Genomic DNA, 19,585 nt, shown 5'->3' on the forward strand with positions numbered 1-19,585 from the left:
TGTTCTGCCTTCCTCATTCATCCACGATAATTTTTAGGTCAAGTATTACATGACTTTCGGTTTTCTGTACTTTATTCTCACGAGAAGTGATTAGAAACATTGAACGACTTCCACTACAGCGCGCCTCACGCCAAGTACCATTCATGAGAAGAGAGACGCACTCTTTACTGCTTACTGCTGGTGCGTGAAAGCGGCTATGAAAGACAGTGGATATGCAATGGTCTTTGATTTGAAGTACGCAGTACAGGAAGAGATGGAGAATGGCATCAAAGCTGTCCGAAAACTGGTGGCAAGGAACCTCACTGCAATAATTCTAGCGGTAACAGAGATGACTTACAAGCATATCTACGTGGCAGAAATATTACATTAAATGTTGTAACTGTAACTATTTGCACTGAAACATATGCGTATGTTATTTTCAATGGTATAATGCACAAATTTAGGGAGGAATGAAGTGCCATTTACGTACCGATATGTGGCTCCGCCACTTCCTTTGGAAACGTGACTGGGACAGGTTCCCAATCTTCTGCTGCTTTAATTCCAAACCGTCAGTGAGCTGTTCACTTGACACAGTATGAGCATATAGTGTTTTCTTACATAAAATTTTATTTCTGGATAAAGGATACAGATCTTCACGACATAATACTAACGAATATTATTCATGACATAGTTTTATAAAACAGCAATGCCCTGAGACAAATTTACGCTACTCTTGTTCATCCTTGAAATTCCGAAGAATGGCGAAGAATGAATATGATACATTGACGACCTGCGAAGAAATAAAGGAATAATTAGAGGCAGTTTTCAGAAAATAGTTATCTGTTTTTTAATAATTCTTACGTAATATCTTTTTAGTATCTTTTATCTCCATCAGTTCTATATGAAGATTTTAACAAAGAAAAATTCAGTTCGTTAACACGATGTTTCACCACTAGTCTTTGTTTGTAATGTCAGTGAGACAATTGTGTTATAATAAAAATGCACGTCCCTTATTGTTTGATCTTGCTTTATTTGTAATGACCTTCACAGGATCGTGTAACGTGACACTAAATTTAGTGATCAATTGTGAAAAACATAGAATAATAATTATACCGTATCAGATTATTTTAAATTAAATAACAGTTTACGGAGAAGGGCATATAAGTGACTTAAATTTTTCCATGCAACATCAGGAAACGGACGTTTGAGAAGAACGACGTGATAGTGACAATTAACTTCTAACGTATGTATAAATGCCAAACACTTTCATTCTGTCAGAACTGAAGAGACGACGGATAAGCGCAAAGAAGTTTTTATTTTCAATAGGATGAAGAGGCATCGCGTACTGAGAACGAAGCCATGGCAGTGTGAGGGATATTTCCCTCGAAGCCCCGTTTCTCATTTCGGCAACGTGCCGTAGCCACCAGTTCGCCAGACTCGTCCACTTCGATTTTCTCTCCTAGGGTTATCTAAAACAGTGAGTCTGTATTAACAAACCTGAGAGCTTAATGGTTTTGAAATCTGCCATTAAAGAGGTGGGTCTGAACGGCTACCGCCTTTGACTGCTAGTAGAGAGCTGAAAATTGTGTTCGAGAGAATGATCACCGCTTGGAGGACATGATTTTTCATAAGTGCCATTTAAGCCAAACAGAAGATGTTTACCTTGATTCTGAATGAAGAAAAGATTTTCTCTAAAATCAACATAATACTGTTCATTTGAAAACCGTCCATTTCCTCTCTCTCAGACCCAACCCTATCGGGAGAGAGGGAGAGTTTTAGTTTTAGCGAATCAAAATTTACGAAGTAAATTAGTATTTTTTATTTATCCGTAACCATTTTCCACGCAAAAATGAAAACATGGATTTTCTTGAACTACAGCACCAACTACCAAGAACGAAAACAAATGTTTAAGACAAAATGTACCTAGTCTTTTTTTTATGTAGAATCTGATTCTGCAATAAAAAATGGGGGTTCCCATTTGAAATTTTAAAGTTGCCTCCCGCCCCATCCCCGCCTTGTGGCGGGCTAATTTCAGCACCAGCAGCTGTACCCCTCGAAAATAATCAACTTTGGATTCTACACATTTTTTTGTGTGAAGTTTATTTTTCAAGTTATTCTGGTTTGTCAACTTAAAATTTACACCCTGTATAATACGCTTACGTTCATAGCCTTGTTTTACAAATTATTTAGGGGGCCATTACTTAAATTTATTCTTATTACTTGTGTTCTATTTGACATAGCTATTCTTATTCGCCTTTTTGTGAAGATTGATGAAAATGGTATAATTACCTGAAGAAACAATAAATGGCCATCATTTGTACTCATTGTCCCATCATCTCTTGTTAACACCTCGAACAGATTCTAACTTCATCCCCTCTCTTAATTTAAGCTGTTGCAACGAGGAATATCTAGAAAAGGAAATGAAAGTAATCGATGGAATGCGTGTGATGTTCACTCCATATACCTTCATGCGCCCTTGGGCTTCCATTCTAATGAAAGTTTAACTTTGTGCGTAGAACCGATGTTCATGGCATTAGTAAGCCAATATAAGTGAAACAGTTTCACATCTGTGCTAATAAGCAAGTATAATTCTATTCTTAAACACTCCACCTTGTATAGGATTTTGTAATTTATAGGTTTCGTGCAAAACCTTCGTTACAGATACACAAGCTGCTGCTGATATTTCTCTTGGAGGTACCTTACATTACCTTTTGAGTTGAGCATCTAATAGCTTTTCCAAATTCTCAGTATTATCGTAATGCCTTCTTAAATCACGATGATTAGTTGGTCTGAAGTAAATTTCTGTCTAAAGCCTTGATTTGGATTGTGATGTCATTGCGGTGTTTCGACAATTTGAAACACACTTACATCAGAGGTGTTCCCACATGAATTATGAACCACCTGTATAGGAAACCTAGTATGTTTAAAAGTCGTACAGTCTTTCTTCGCCAACGCATTTACTGAACTAATCGTCATTTCTAATTGCTTTGAATAATTTCAGCCGAATATAATTGATGACATTTGTTTGATTTCCATTTCAAGTAAGAATATATTTATCACACAATCAATCTGTAGGCTTCTCCTAAATGTGTGCAACCTCAGCTCTTAATGTACTAGATATCGTGTCGTCTGTTTCTAGAGGACCATCATTTCCCAATATTACGTCTCAGATGTACTCTTACCTTTTCTGCAGTTCTGAGGAGATTCACTGAGGGATACGGGAGATGCCTCTTGTGGCTCACATTTATTCTATCACATACCTGTGCTCTCGGCATCACTAATAAATTTAGGTCAAAATCTCTACCTGGTAACAGTGTGATATTATCCACAACAAATGTAGTAATTTGTACTATAGTGCTGAATCCATGTTACAGCTAAAATCACTCTCTTCTATTCCATGGTAATTACAATTGCGTTTTTGAGAAGCTCAGCAAGATTGCTCTGTTTGGGAATGCTGCACATGAGAAACTAAATTTTCCTCGTTAAAGGGTAACTTCTGCGCATTGTGTGCTGACTGATCCCAGAAAATTTGACGCTAAAACGAAGCCGTGGCTATTTTCTACTTTCACCAACAGCAAACTTTTTTAAAGTCAGATTTTACTTGTTCGAGATTGAGCAGTTCAGAAGAAATTTCTTGAAACGTTTGCTTCTAAAATGCAATTACTCGTATGTTGTCACAACTTGATATTTGCTCATCAGTTAATGACATGTCGATAACGTCTCTCTATCGCTAGTAGCTACACCTAGTTGTCTTCCCGTTAGTGTTCTATGTTTTCTAAGACTTGTGTTCTGTGTGTTTGTGGCAAGTGGTGCTGTTCAAAACACACCCACCTAATGCTAAGACCTCATCGTCGATTTCAGATAGGAATTTCTTTAACTGCTCATCTTTGAATTTACTAACAGACTTAATTGGTTTTATATTGCACAAAACATGATCATAATAATCTCTCGCATCCTAAAGGCCATCGATAAAGCACTAACAATTCCAGTGCTGCGGTCCATTGATGATCATCAGAAGAGCCCTAAGGGATGTTTATTAACAGTTTGCCAGTTCAAGGGCACCAACTATCTTTTCCTCGTTTCAAATTTACATTTGTTCCAACCATAGTATGCCATTACCCCGGGATGTGGAAGACATTTCGCAGACTTTTCTACTTCTCATAGGTCGAAATGCATTATTACTTGGTTTTTTATCATTGTGTCTTTTTTTCTTTTTCAGTGCTTGATCGTTTATATGAGTTCCTTGCATTCGATAGTGAACTATGATATTTATTTTCTTTATATGCTTCTCTCTAACTTCCTTACTCACAACCCATTTATAATTGATTGTCATCTATATGAAATGTCCCTCATACTCGTACGCCATGATCAGTGCAGCTATGACCAGCATGAGTCACACAAGGTTCCAGTAATGCAGAATGAGCCTCCTCACCGCCACGAAGGACTCCCTGGAGAGGGGGAAGAAGCCTCCAGCGGTGATTCGCAGAGGTCTCTGCGCGCGGTTCATCAACAGCATCAGCGACTTCTTGATGGAGAGTGGACATCCCTGCAGTGACGTCACCGCATCGTACGCCGCCAGGGCCAGGTTCTCGCTCTGCAACAGTCCACCAGATCCACTGAAATAATGACGACTGTTGTATACATAACAGTTCCATGCATGAAAACATCATGAATCACGATATCTCTGGAAGAACCTACATAGTGCGTAATGTGTCTCCAATTACAAATGGTTCAAATGGTTTTAAGCACTATGGGACTTAACATGAGGTCATCAGTCCCCTAGACTTCGAACTACTTAAACCTAACTAACCTAAGGACATCACACACATCCATGCCCGAGACAGGATTCGAACCTGCGACCGTAGCAGCAGCGCGGTTCCGGACTGAAGTGCCTACAACCGCTCGGCCACAGCGGTCGCTCCAATTACAAACAAACAAATAACGCACGGATATGTCCTGCGTTTCACGGTCAGAATAACGTTGTGAAAATTGCATTCTGAACATTATCACATCCTCCATTACACGATTATTACCCTCACTCAAACTGTAGGGGTCGCGACATATCATTTAACTGATAGTAAATTAATGTTGGCTCATCATAAAGTTCAGTCAGTAGCCATCTCCTGTTCTAACTGTACTCGACGATACAAATTATATTTAAATGAGGAGGCGGAAAATTTCAGTTTCCAGGTAATACACGCATCCCAAAATGAAACATTCACTTTGCAGTGATTCCAAATTGATATGCCCCCGCCCCAAACGCATTAAAGTTTTTTTGTCAGTGCTAATAACAGAAATCGTGCGGTTTCTCGACGACAGTCTACCAAGAGCGTCATCTGAACATGCCTACGTCTCAGGGCTTCAGTTTGCCGCTTTGAAAAGGGATAATGGCACATAGAGGCTTTCGTTTACGCTCTGAGGATAGTCCAGAGACTCAGTTGTTAGATTGTCCCCTGCAAACTTTGAACTTTGGCACAAGCATTCAAAGAAAACTGAAGAAAGACATTGGAAACAACAAATTTTTTCTCATGTATCCATGCACTGATGTTTATCAGCAATAGTTTTCGGAAACACCCTGTCCTAAGAAGGGAGTGTTATCTGATGAACTAGAATCATACAGAATGGACAGAACTTCACCAGTAAAGTTTCTGATGCTTCTCATAAATATTTTCTGAGTAATTTGACATATGCGGTCCTTGGTCTTCCATGGTTGGTTGCAGAGGAATTGCATTTATTTTGACTTCTTAATCCACACTAAAAGTTGAAGCTCAGTTTTGTTATTTGGACAGCAAAATAACTAATGATGGTCGAGAGACGATATGAAATGCAGCTTGGCTATAGCAAGGAAAGCATTTTTCTAAAAAAGGAATTTGTTAATTCTATCAGTTTAACTGTCGGGAAGTCTTTTCCGAGTGTAATAATTCGGTGATATTACAAAACAGTCAGAATTGCACAGAATACTGTTTTATATAAATGGCGGCCAGTTGCGATAGTACATTATCAAGCCATCCACACAAGTCCTACCATAGCGCCATCGTGTTTTACACTGGCCTCACTGTTTGTATGAGTGGCTAAGTGCAAGATACTGTTTGCGCACAAGAGTCCAGTGCTCTGTGCAGCATGCTAGAAGTGAGTAAACTTTCTAAATGTATTTGTCTGGAGTGTAGCTTCGTAAAGAAGTGAAGCGTTGACTATAAGCAATGCAGAGAAGTACAGAATAGTAGCTTTTGAGATGTGGTACTATAGAAGAATGATGGTAGTTAGATGGATAGGTCGGATATGTAATGAAGAGGCACTGAACCGAACTGGGGCAAAAATAAATATATGGCACAACTTGATTAAAAGAAGGAACTGCTTGATAGGGCATATCATGAGGCGCCAAAGAGTAGTACATCTGTGAATGGAAACGAGTGAGGGGGCAAAAATATCAAAAGCTGTGGTGTCACCGCCAGACACCACACTTGCTAGGTGGTAGCCTTTAAATCGGCCGCGGTCCGTTAGTATACGGCGGACCCGCGTGTCGCCACTATCAGTGATTGCAGACCGAGCGCCGCCACACGGCAGGTCCAATCTAGAGAGACTCCCTAGCACTCGCCCCAGTTGTACAGCCGACTTTGCTAGCGATGGTTCGCTGCGTACTTACGTTCTCATTTGCCGAGACGATAGTTCAGCATAGCCTTTAGCTACGTCATTTGCTACGACCTAGCAAGGCGCCATATTCAGTTACTATTGATATTGTGAATTATGTACCGTCAAAACCGACGTTCATCATTAATGGATTAAAGCTAAGTTTTTCTAAATTCTAATTTCCTTGTCATGTTCCAGACCTCACGCCAGCCTGCGTGAGCTAAAACGCGTGCATTTCGGCCTCCTTTAGTAACACGGTGTTGGCTCTCCTGCCAACCACAACAAAAGCAATCCGAGGTTTCAGTAGAAAAAGCAGGTGAAAGTGGATGTATGCTGCAACAGTTATGCAGAAACGAAGAGACTTAAACAGGACATGGCACAAGGCGCAATCAAAAAGTTTCCGTTTGAGGACATTGCTGCAGCATATCTGCAACGTAGCGCGACCCTGATGCGAGCGTATAAACACCGACGTGAAGACGAGGAATTAGTGTGGCATTTGCATGTTTCCGACGTGTTGTGGTAAACAAGGAGACGTGAACTATAGCGATCAAATGTGTCCAAACAGGACCGTAATTAAATGTCACTTTTATAACAGAAATCACAAAATAGGAAGGTCACAAACGTTGATAACCACGTACATTGACAAATTATCAAATATTCTTATGTAATTCCAGTGAAATTTTAGCTGTTGCACCCATCGTCTCAATTATTTGTTGGATATATCCCAATCTCTGTATTCCTCTACAATTTTTGCCCTTTACAACACCTTCTAGCAACGTGGAAGTTATTTCCTGATGTCTTAACACATGTCGTATCATCCTATCCCTTCTTCCTGTCGGTGTTTTCCATATGTTCCTTTCTTCACCGATACTGCGCAGACAATCTCATTTCTTATATTCTTGCTTCATTCGTCACTGGTCACTTTGCTTCCAAGATAACAGAATTCCTTAACTCCTATTTCGTGATCACCAATCCTGGTGTTAAACTGACAGCTAATCTCATTTCTGCTGCTTCTCATTACTTTTTTCTTTCTTTAGTTTACTCCCAGTCTATAATATGTACTCACTAGATTGCTCATTCCACTCGAAAGATCCCGTAATGCATCTTTGCCTTCACTGAGGATAGGAATGACCATCAGCAAATATCATTGATATCCTTTCATCTTGATTTTTAATACCGTTCTTGAAACTTTCTTTCATTTCCGTCATTGTTTCCTAGGAAAGACTGCATCCCTCAACGACGCAGCCAAACGGGAGAAGGGACCAAAGGATACCGACCACTCCCCCCCCCTCCCCCCAGCGCCCCAAATCGCGTAGAAGAAAATACAGTCGTCAAAGCTGCCGTCTAGTGAAAACTGAAAGATATACCCATTTTCTTGTCGACAGGCAAGAAGGCCATAGATTGATTTAAATTACTGATATTTCGATAGTACTACCAGCTATCGCCGATCCCTACTTTAGCCAAGACCAACTAGTGTAGAGTGTTGGCTCTGCGTGAACTCAGTTGTTGTTTTGTTGATCAGTTCAGTTATTACTTGCAGTTGAATTTAATGTAAGTGCTGCTGTTAATTGCTTTTGTTCTGTGTGATAGTTCCTAATTGTGGATGAGTTTGTAACAAGAAAGGGGAGGAAAATCAATTTCGATACGTCCAGTAACGTTATGGTAAGTTAAAAATATTCACACTCTGCTCTATTAGCTTAATTACATATCTACAGCGGTTTAATGTAAGTACTGGAGTCGTTACTTGGGACGTGGAACTTAAGTGCTGCAATATTTCAGTATTTCACAAGACAGTGGAGCGGTAAACATAACTACAAATAGCATTACGTTAAAATAACTATATAAAAGACACTTGGATTTGCCTGTGTTGTCCAAAAATCACGTTGATAAACAAAAATGGCAAAGTTCAAAATGGTTCAAATGGCTCTAAGCACTATGGGACTTAACGTCTGAGGCCGTCAGTCCTCTAGACTTAGAACTACTTAAACCTAACTAACCTAAGGACATCACACACATCCATGCCCGAGGCAGGATTAAAATGGCACAGTATTGCCAGTCTGATCACCTGGGCAGTACTTAGTTGGGGAAACTAGTTCGATATGGAATGATGGGGAGCGGTTTGTGGAGAGCAGAAGGTGTATGTAATGACGGCATAATCTATAGCTCTTTCGTTTCTAAAAGATTTTTTCAGCGGGTTGCTTGAATCGTCTGAGCCGATTGCGCCCTGCAGCCGACCTCTAGTCCCCCCCCCCCCCACCCCCCCTCTCTCTTTTCATCCATAATCTATTTACGCTTTGTAACATCATAAAAATGAAGCATTTTCAGATGTTCTATGATTATCTTCGAAGAGTAATGTTTTTAAATTGGAGAAACAATTATACAAAAATATTTTTTTCATTATTTTTGTAATAGTACTTATCTTGATTTGGGGATTAGTTATTTACTTCTAGGGTTCTAGTTAGTTATGATGTAGCTTTGCGTAAGATTTCGAGAATATGCGTAGTTCAGTGATATTTATATTGGAAGGCAGCTAGTGATCGGTCATATTGTGCTACGTATCTATGCGTAAGTATGGCTAACTTGTCGAGCGGCGAAACAGCACGTCTTCTAATTTTACTGCAAGAAAGATGTAGACTGAAATGTATTGTTAGTAATGTGCTTGGAACAGTGTGTCGAGCCGACACAACTGGCAGCTCTGAGGTATTCGTAAATAAGCGTCATATAAGACATAACGCATGTTGTACATCACAGAGGAGTTTTTTAACATCAAAGACTGTACAACTATATTAGCATGAATAACCACAAACTTGTTTGTGACGTCATATACATTGCAAGTCTAGTTAAAATCAATGCGTGAACCAATTTTAAGATCCCAGAACTGTAGATCATGGTATTTGTGTATTCCGTCTTGTTTTGTAAATAAATTTGGTTGCGATAATTTCAAGTTGACTGTTGAAATAATAATTCATAGAGATGTTATTGGTCACTTAAGAAAACTGAAGAGTTTTAATGAAATGATAATTTTAGCCTGGAATGCCTCGTTATGCTAAAGAATTGTGACTTGGTTTCAGGTAAGTTGGAAACTTAAGTACAAAATTGTAGTAGGAGAAACATTACTTTTGTCAAAAGAGGTTCGAACCCTTTAACATTATAAGTTATTCAGTCCATCATTAAGATTATTCTGCTCTGCTGTAGTGAATTTGATATTAGAAGACTGAGCTGTGTTTTGTTGGCAAAGAGGCAATATATTATACTAGAGTTTTAATTCATTTGGCAATAAAATAAAGTTATGACATTTCCAAATAAAAAAATTTAATTGCCTATCTGGGTATTTCTCATACATAAGAATACTTATCTAAAAAATAAAAATATGTTTTAAATATAAATAAAAATATGAGCTTTGTTAAAGTCCTCTTTAACAAATCGGACCATCACTTTCACAGAATCCTGGCTATATTCTTACATCCACGTCTTATCACTTTTCAATCCGAGCACTTGGTATTCCGATCTTGTAGCTCCATCTTGGTTCTTGTACGCTGCATACTGTATACGACCTGTCTTCCCCTGTAGCTTACTCCTATTTTTCTCAGAATTTTGAACATCTTGCACCATTTTAGATTGTCGAACATTAGATCTATGTCGAAAAATCCTACGAGTGTCACCTGATTTTCTTGTCAGCCTTGCTTCCTTTATCAAGCGCAACGTCAGAACTGCCTCTCACAACCAAACTGATCATGATGTAACGGATTCTCTGTTTTCCATTCTTCATACGAAGTTACAACAATTCATTATCACACTATATAAATCGTATTATGTTCTGACAATCATTTAATTATTGTGGCTGCTAAGATAGGTAGGTAGTAGGAAAGCGTTACCGACTTTGAAATTTGATGTTTGATCGTTGGGTTGCCTTTGTATAAGAACAAGGGTTAATGCAGGACAACATCCTCTACCCATCCTCTCCCTCCCTCCTATCCCTTGCCTATCCCCTCTCTCTACAGCTTCCCTATCCTAAACCATGCCACTTCCGTGGCAACTGAGCAGGCAGGGAGTTTCTAAGCCAACAAAAATTTATTTTGTACTCCTAGCCACATTTTTCAACTGCTTGTTAAGCGGCGTCCCTATCTTGGAAATACACCTATCACAGAGTTTCTAAGTCAACAAATAAACACACACACATACACAAAATATTTTGCTCTTGCAATCACAGCTCATTATTTAACTGTCATAAAAAATGAAACTGCTGACTAGAGTGTTTGCCTCTGGTGAGGATGGGCGCGGGCTACGACATCATTCTCGTCCGCTGATGATGGCGACTGCTTCATTGTCCGACTCGCTGGTTGGAAGAGGCATGTATTTCGCTTATCTGTCTACCACATATATTATGTAGCTCATAACATAATGGAAGTTTTTCGTTACATTTTCCTAATACATCCTTAAGCAGTGAGTCACAATTACTTTTTCGTCACCATAAAAGCTGTATGACATCTAGGCTTCAATTATAGTTTAAATTTTTTCTATAAAGACAACATACAGGTTACAGTTTCAATATATCATATTATCATCACATATAGGTCACAATTCCAGTCCATTACCTCTAAAACACATTGACTACAATTTCGTTTTCTTCTAAAACAAAAATTTACTGCTTAACCAATTTCTATTAGCGTTCTCTTGCGCAGACAGCTGCTGATTAGCCCTGCCATCACGAAAATGTTCCCCTCTCCGCCATATTGCTCACTGTACCGTGGTGTATAAGTATACATTATCTTTTGCCAATAATGCCAATTAAATTGGCTTATAGTGGAAACTGTAAGTAGCTCGAATCGAATAATATGAGAAATAGTTGATTTATCATGCGGGGAAGGTTGGATGGGGGGGCGGGGGGGGTGCAGGTTGGAGAGACCAAGAGACGTGGATGTGCATGGCTTAAGAGAGAGGACTGACATGATGATTTCATGTGTTTGCTCCTGCCACCATAAGCAAGCATCCAAAAGGTCAAAGGATATATATTGTGTAAAGTCGCCATTGTTTTCCTGCTCTACCCATTTAACAACCAGATTACCAGAAGCTCTACCGAGAAGTATCGACAGGCCAACAACAGCAACAAACAGGGAGAACAGGTGGCATTTCTAACTCAAATTTTTACCTTCACAACATCTTAATACAGTAATTTGGATGCTGCTGTTAGACAAATTATTCATAAAAATTTCCACCAAATACATGGAAACGATACAGAAAATCCTGTGATATTCGCAGTTGTGGCGTCTTAAAATTGGTCCCTTTTCTAGTTCTGCTCAAATACGGCGCATTTAATTGTATGAACAGATATTTTTAATGCTTTAATTTTACTTCTGAAAAATTAAAAGAACTTTAACCTTCTAAGTAAAACTGTGATGCAAATACTTTATTGCAAGCTGTTTCATATTTCGCAGTATCAGACAAAATATTCACTTAAGCAAACTTCTTGGAAAGTAAACCTGCGTGGTATTGCGTATAAGCTAATGAAAAATAGGTGACTCACTTCTGTAATGAGGTCATCCCCAAACCAGCAGTAAATGAAGAGCTCTGCAAGCATGGCGAACAAGTAGAAGCCGAATTTTCCAATCTGCTGCATTCCATCCGCACTCTATAAATGAAATGATGTTAGAAACCAGATAATAAAATGATACAAACAGAAAATGAGACTCCATTTGTATGAGTAGAACGAATCAAGTTATACATTAACAGCAAGTCATTGCAGATTTCTTTATTAAATATTCTAACACCGACTTACGACATATTGTAATCGAATCACACAGGTATCTACGCAAATTACTCCTAGAGTATTCCAAAATTCAGTTTGAAAAAAAAAAGAAGTTTTGGTTTATATACTGTGCGCAATTTAGTACAATGAGCTGTCAGCTCTGATAGCAGCCATGGCTCCAGCCTGGTTCAGCACTGAATCAAACTGAGCTATAGATGGCCGACGCCGCTTTAGCTATACGTCAGAGTCCATCAGTCACATTGGTTGATGAGGGCGGCACAGGACTGGATGTTGCCAGTGGGTGAGAGATCTGGAGAACATGCTGGCTGGACTAACCTCACAGCGGTTCAGACGACATGTCTTCTTGAGTTATCTTGTTGAAAGGTACCATCACTGACTCATCACATATAGGGCACAGCCACTGCACTTAATATGTCCGGAATGTAGCCTCTGCTGTCACAGTTACTGACATATCAATCTTGTTCCATATATAATGGAATCCCATAACATCAAATCATATTTTATGCTTTATGACGATGACTAATCTGGCAGTGTTCCTTCTCCTGAGAGCCTCCATTCGTGGATGTCTTCAACGTCATGTTCGCTACAGAACTGGGTTCTTCTGGAAAGATGATGTGTAACCACTCTTGTATACAGTGTTGTCGTTCACCAAAACAATGTCGACGTGTCAGTCTTCCCTGACGCATCAGTGGAATCTGCAGCAATGGTCACTCAAGTGACTGTCAATACTTCTGCAGATGTTGCCGTTCTATCCGTGTGGATACTTGTTTTGCCGCGCAAATACTCAGAGCCTAACTCAAGGTCCTTCACGTGGCGAGACGATCCTGCACACTTAAACTAGCAGTGCCTGTCATTTTGGTCCCTCATGGTGAGAAGCACCTCAAATCCTACATGGCGTTGAGCCTGGTCCTCTGAATCCATAGTCGCTACATTTTCACGAGAGTCGTAGCAACCCAACCAACATGAGCAGAAAACTCGCGATTCGATAAACTGCAGACTCAATAGGGCACAGTCGTGCTGCTGTCAGATTCCTACACATGCTGGGAGAGTTTCCCTTTCTTATACGCGGCATTGCACGATGTTCACGCAAATAATTAACACTCAGATGGTATTTCACAACGATAAAACCAATACATGCTCTTTTTAAAGCCCAGTGCACGTCTTAGCCAAGTGATAGAGGATGTAGGATCATTGGTTATTAAAGGGCAGAATCATGTTGTGATAGTGGGAGAAGCAGGAAACAGTATTGATAGGAATCAGGACTACATTATTGAGTGTGTCCGCAGCTCGTGGTCTCGCGGTCGCATTCTCGCTTCCCAAGCACGTGGTCCCGGTTTCGATTCCCGGTGGAGTCAGGGATTTTTCACCTGCCTCGAGATGACTTGTTGTTTGTGTTGCCCTCATCATTTCGTCATCATTCAGGAAAGAAACGAGGTTGGATTGAAAAAAGGTTGGGAATTTGTAAGGGCGCAAACCAAAGATCATCATCATTATTGAGTGTGACCTGTTAAAAATAGCATCTTGAACGAACCATACAAATGTTGGCTTGGTTCCTGCTTTTATACGGTATGATCGGTCCCAATGAACAGCTCTGTCAGGAGGGTCAGTATGGAGCTAGATCAGATGCTTTAGGCGGCTACTTTGTCAGGCATAGGTTTGCTTCCTGTTGATCCTATTGGTAGGTGGGACTTCACAAAGCGTGGCCTGCATCACATTAGGAAAGCCAAGGGTAAATTGGCTGGAACATCTTTAAGGGGACAGTGAAATCCATGGGAGTATCTCTTTTTTAGGCTAAGACCAGTGTCCACAGATTCAACACTTACTGAAATTCATCTTAATGAGAAGCTCAGACAGGCAGATACTAGATATGTTAAAATGTCACAAGATTCTCATAAAAATACAGTGAAAAATAATATTTGTGTATTGTGTCAGAATATCAGGGGATTAAAAAACAACGTAGAAGAATTTCTTGTTTGTTTAGAAGATTTAGAAACTAATGGTGGAACAGATGTACTATGCCTGTCTGAACATCATATACTCACAGATATGGAAAAGATGCAACACATGTAAGTAGAGACACGACGGAGAGAGGAGGGGTTGCCATATACTCGTATGTTAAAATTTATCATAACATTAAAAATTTAGAAATTAAAAATTAGCAACATATACGTAGAAGCGTATGCATGTGAGCTTAAACTAAATAACAGTACTTTCACAATTTTAGCTGTGTTCAGGTTCCCATTGAGAAATTTTAAGCTATTTAAAAAAATGTTCCTTGTTGTGCTGTCTGGCAAACAAAGAGAAGCAAATAATTGTTTGTGGGGATTTCAATGTAAATTTTCTGAAAGAGTCCGATTGAAAGCTTGATCCTGAAGTATTACTTGGTTCTTTCAATTTGACAACAGTTATTGATTTTCCGGTGGTACAGGAAAGCAGAACACTGATAGTTAATGTTCTTGTAGAGCCAGACAAATTTAATCAAATAAAATGCTTTTCTGTTAAGAATGATCTGTCTGATCGTGACGCACAGCTAGTTAAAGTATGTTACCTAGCTCCATACAGAAATACAAAACAGTCCTCCAAAATATTACATTCAATTGATGATTTAACATTTGCAAATTTTAGGAAAAGCTTGCAACAATTAGACTGGGATGAGGTGTGTAGGGAGCCTGATGCTAATTTAAAATTTAACTTATTTCATGATACCTTTGTGATTATGTTTGAAAACAGTTTCCCTAAAAAAAACAGTGAAACATAATTGCAAGAAACCATCTAAAAAGTCATGGCTTGCTAAAGGAATAAAAATATTTTATAAACAGAAAAGAGAAATGTATGACAGAAGGAGTAGTGATCCAGAAACAGTCAAATATTATAAAAATACTGCACTGGATTAAGAAAAGTTATTAAAAAGTCCAGAAGTATGTGTATTATCCCTCAGACTAGTACCTCTGATAGTAAAATTAAAAAAGTTTCGAATATTGTTAAAGGGAAACAGGGCAACTGAGAGCACAGGAAACTGTATTTCTATCAAACTCAATGAAAAGTTAGTTAACAAAAATGCAGAAGTATAAAAATTTTTATTAATCATTTTTTAGTGTTGTAGTGGAAATAGGATCCAGCTACTCATTAGAAAATGAAATACTGTATATGGAAGAGGCAATAACTATGCAATTTGATAAAATTGAAATTCAGCCCACCTCTCCTACTGAAATTAGAAAAATAATAAATTCACACAAAAGTAAAAGTTTACATGATACTGATGAGTTTGCAACAGAATACTAAAAGCTTGTGCCCAACAGATAATTAGAATTCTCAGTCACATATGCAGTAACTCACTGAAACAGGCCATTTTTCCAGGTAGATTAAAATATACCATTGTTAAACCACTGCATAAAAAAAGGGGATAGGTCCGATGCTATCGACTACTGCCCATTGTCACTTCTGACAGCTGTATCCAAAATTCTTGAAAAAGTAATACATTGAAGAGTATCTTCAGACATTCATAAAAGTGAAGCACAAACAAAATGTAAGTCTGCAGGCTTATGTGGCCGTTGTCACTGAAGTTAAAATATATATAGGCGAAACGGGAAGAATTGTTAAGGAACGCATTAAGGAACATGCAGCTAAAACAAAGTGCAAAATCGGCAGTAGCGGAACATCATGAGAACTGTGGCTCTGACATCGATGTGTACTGGCTAAAGAAACAAACATTTATAGAAGACTGGTCCGAGAAGCGGTTGAATTCTCCAAGAATGCATCTAATTTAAATAGAGAGGACGGCTATAGGCTTCTGGCATCGTGGTCCCCCCCCCCCCCCCCCCCCATTAAGGAAGTGAATACGCAGCCGCGGTGCGCGAGCGACATAAACAACGCGCTGCAAGTCACCTTGGCGGACAATAATATTTTGGGTAAAAATTCCCTCTCTCTTGCTCTGTCCGTTTCGAATCTAGCCAACGACGACGACCAACCAATAGCAGTAGCAGAAATTTCAACCAATAACCCTTCTCCAGCGTAAGTGTGGAATAGTGCCTTTCTATCCAATGATGATGGGCCGCCAATGGTATCCACAGGAATTAGCCAACAACGCCCCTTCTTCTGCATCAGAGCGGGAATATTAGCCTATGACTATGGCCCACCAATGGTAGCCATATGAATTTTAACCAATAATATCACTTCTCCAGCACGAATGCGAGAAAACTTCCCTTTATAAGAGGACGTGACACTCGTCTCTGACAATGTTTTAGCAGTAGTGGACACCAGAAGATCCTGAGGAAAATCCCAGCAGAGGGGACGGAACATCGATCAGTTTAGAAGAAATATAACGCAGCCTAATAACCCAGAAGATTTTAACTTCACTAACAAAATGTCAGTTCGCTTTTCCGAAAGGCTTTTCAACAGAAAATGCTATATATGTTTTCAGTGTTCAAATTTTAAACGCTCTGAATAACCAAACGTCACCCACTGGGATATTTTGTCGTCTCTTCAAGGCTTTTGACTGTGTGAATCATGAAATTCTTTTAGATAAACTTAAGTATTGTGGTATGAATGGGACAAAGTAAAAATGGTTTAATTCATATTTAACTGGAAGAATGCAGAAGGTTGAAATCAACAGTACAGACAATCTGCAAAAATTTGCAGAGTCCTCTAACTGGGGAGGTATCAAGAATGGTGTGCCACAGGGTTGAGTCTTGGGTCCATAATTGGCCTTAATATATATTAATGACTTGCCACTCTATATTCATGAAGATGGAAACGTAGTTCTTTTTGATGATGATACGAGTATAGTAATGACATCCAACAAGCAAGAATTAGTTGAGAAAATTGTAAATATTGCCTTTCAGAAAACTATTAGGTGTTTCTCTGCAAATGGACTGTCACTCAATTTTGAGGAAACACAATATTTACAATTCTGTACAACAAATGGCATAACACCACTGATAAATATAGAGTTTGAACAAAAGTCTGTTGCTAAGGCAGAATATTCAAAATATCTGGATGTGTACATTGATGAGAAATTGAATTTGAAGAAACACATTGATGATCTGCTGAAACTGTTAGGTTCATCTACTTAAGCTATTAATGTTATTTAAAATTTTGGTGATCATTAAATTAGCCTAATATGCCTATTTTCATTCACTGCTTTCACGTGGCATCATGTTTTGGGGTAATTCATCATTAAGAGGAAAAGTATTCACTGCACTAAAGTGTATAATCAGAATAATAGCTGGAGCCCACCCAAGATCACCTTGTAGACATTTGTGTAATGAATTCGGGATATTCACAGTACCTTCGCAATACCTATATCCACTTATGAAATTTGCTATTAGTAACCCATTCCAGTTCAAAAATAGTAGGGAAGTGCATAGCCACAACACTAGAAGAAAGGTTGATCTTTGCTATTGTGGGTTAAATCTGACTTTGGTACAGAAAGGGGTGAATCTACTGCCGCAAAAATCTTTGGTCATTTCCCAAATAGCAGAAAAGTCTGACTGATACCCAATCAACATTTAAAAACAAATTAAAAGGATTTCTGAACGACAACTCCATCTACTCATTAGATGAATTTTTAGATATGAAGTAGTAACAGTAAAAAAAGTGTAATGAAAACTTAGGTTAAGCTGAAACATTCCACACCATTAACAAATGTTGTATTCTCGCTCTACGGAACAAGTATTGATGTAATGTAATGTTCTCATACACATATTGTAGTTGTGATTACTGCTACCTACTTTGAGCATTTGTGTTGACATGTTAATCATCTGCATATCCATGGATGGAGGCTCTTCATGCTAATTTGTGCTTTGTTGCTTGTTATTTCACGGTATTGTCATTCCAATGGTCAGCAGTGTATCATAACATACTCTGAGACAGTAACCAGAAAATGGTTCAAATGGCTCTGAGCATTATGGGACTTAACATCTGAGATCATCAGTGCCCTAGAACTTAGAAGTACTTAAACCAAGCTAACCTAAAGACATCACACACATCCATGCCCAAGGCAGGATTCGAACCTGCAACCGTAGCGGTCGGGCGGTTTCAGATTGAAGCGCCTAGAACCGCTCGGCGACAGCGGCCGGCTAGTAACTAATAACCCTTAAAATACGAGAATTGCCCGTAAAATAAGGTTCCCAAGGACCTGCACCGCGAGGATCGCTGTTACGCGAGATCCGGCAACACTGGCGTGTACCTTGGTTGTTCCTCTCCCATTTCCCGCTCGGTCTTGGCTTGGCAGCCGTTAGAGAGGGAGCTTCCACTCGCATCTCACGTCAGGTGCGCTCTGTAATTCGTTTTTTTGTGTGAAAAAAAGACTGCGCCAGTAGGCATTCTTTCCCAGCTGTATGAAGTCTATGGAGAAACGTGTATGAGCGTACAATGTTTGCGCAAATGGTGCAGAGAATTCAAAGATGGACGTGCAGACGTCCATTAACGAACAGCATTCATTCTGGACAACCTTCAGCTTTGGACGAGACGATCGCGAAAGTGCAAGTAGCAATGCTGGTAGGTCGAAGGGTAACGGTTCGGGAGATCTGCGAGATGGTTCTTAATGTCAGAAAGACCAGCATTGACGAAATTTTGACAGATCATTTACGGTATGCCAAGGTTTCTGCAAAATGGGTCCCGAGGATACTTACAGAAGCGTGTGGAAGCAGCTCGCGAATTTCCTTAGGTCTACACAACTGATGTCAGGGAATTCTTGGACTCTATTGCCACTGGAAGCGAGATCTGGATACACTACACAGCACCGGAAACGAAACAAGAATATCCTGTCAGTGGAAAGATTCAGCATCATTGAAGCCACAGAAGTTCAAACAAACACTCTCTGCCAGCAAAATAATGGCGAGCGTGTTTTTGAACTGGAGGAGGTTATTGTTGTGCAGATTCCTACCTGCCGGTACAACAATAAGTGTGGTCTGGTCATTGCGCGGTCCAAAACAAGCGGAGTGTGTTTCCATAAGGACAACGATAGTCTGCACATCGCCCCTGTCACAACAAATGTCATCAACAAATCTGTACTGGATACTGTCACAAACCCATCATACAGCCCAGACATAGCCCCAAATGGCTTCTATCTTTTCCCTGAATTGAAGAAACAGCTGGATGGGGTGCATTACATAACCAGAAAGGGGCTGAAAAAAGAAATTTTAAGTTACCTTTCTGGCGCAGAGGCGCAGGCGTACAGAAGACGATACAGTGCAAACAAAAATGCATTGA

The 19,585-nt window shown here is 39.4% G+C and overlaps 1 protein-coding gene across 1 annotated transcript in view; it reads right to left on the minus strand.

Annotated features, from left to right (window-relative positions):
* Positions 1 to 706: 706 nt before the first annotated feature.
* Positions 707 to 19,585, minus strand: part of LOC124803301 (odorant receptor Or2-like) — a 46,200-nt gene continuing 27,321 nt past the window's right edge. The window contains exons 4-6 of the mRNA XM_047264484.1: positions 12,131 to 12,235; positions 4,412 to 4,573; positions 707 to 769 (exon numbers count right to left, since the gene is read on the minus strand). Coding sequence (XP_047120440.1) covers positions 707 to 769; positions 4,412 to 4,573; positions 12,131 to 12,235 — 330 coding nt within the window. The remainder of the gene's footprint in view (positions 770 to 4,411; positions 4,574 to 12,130; positions 12,236 to 19,585) is intronic.

The sequence above is a fragment of the Schistocerca piceifrons genome, chromosome 6 (assembly GCF_021461385.2).
Source record: "Schistocerca piceifrons isolate TAMUIC-IGC-003096 chromosome 6, iqSchPice1.1, whole genome shotgun sequence".
Classification (NCBI taxonomy): Eukaryota; Metazoa; Arthropoda; class Insecta; order Orthoptera; family Acrididae; genus Schistocerca; species Schistocerca piceifrons.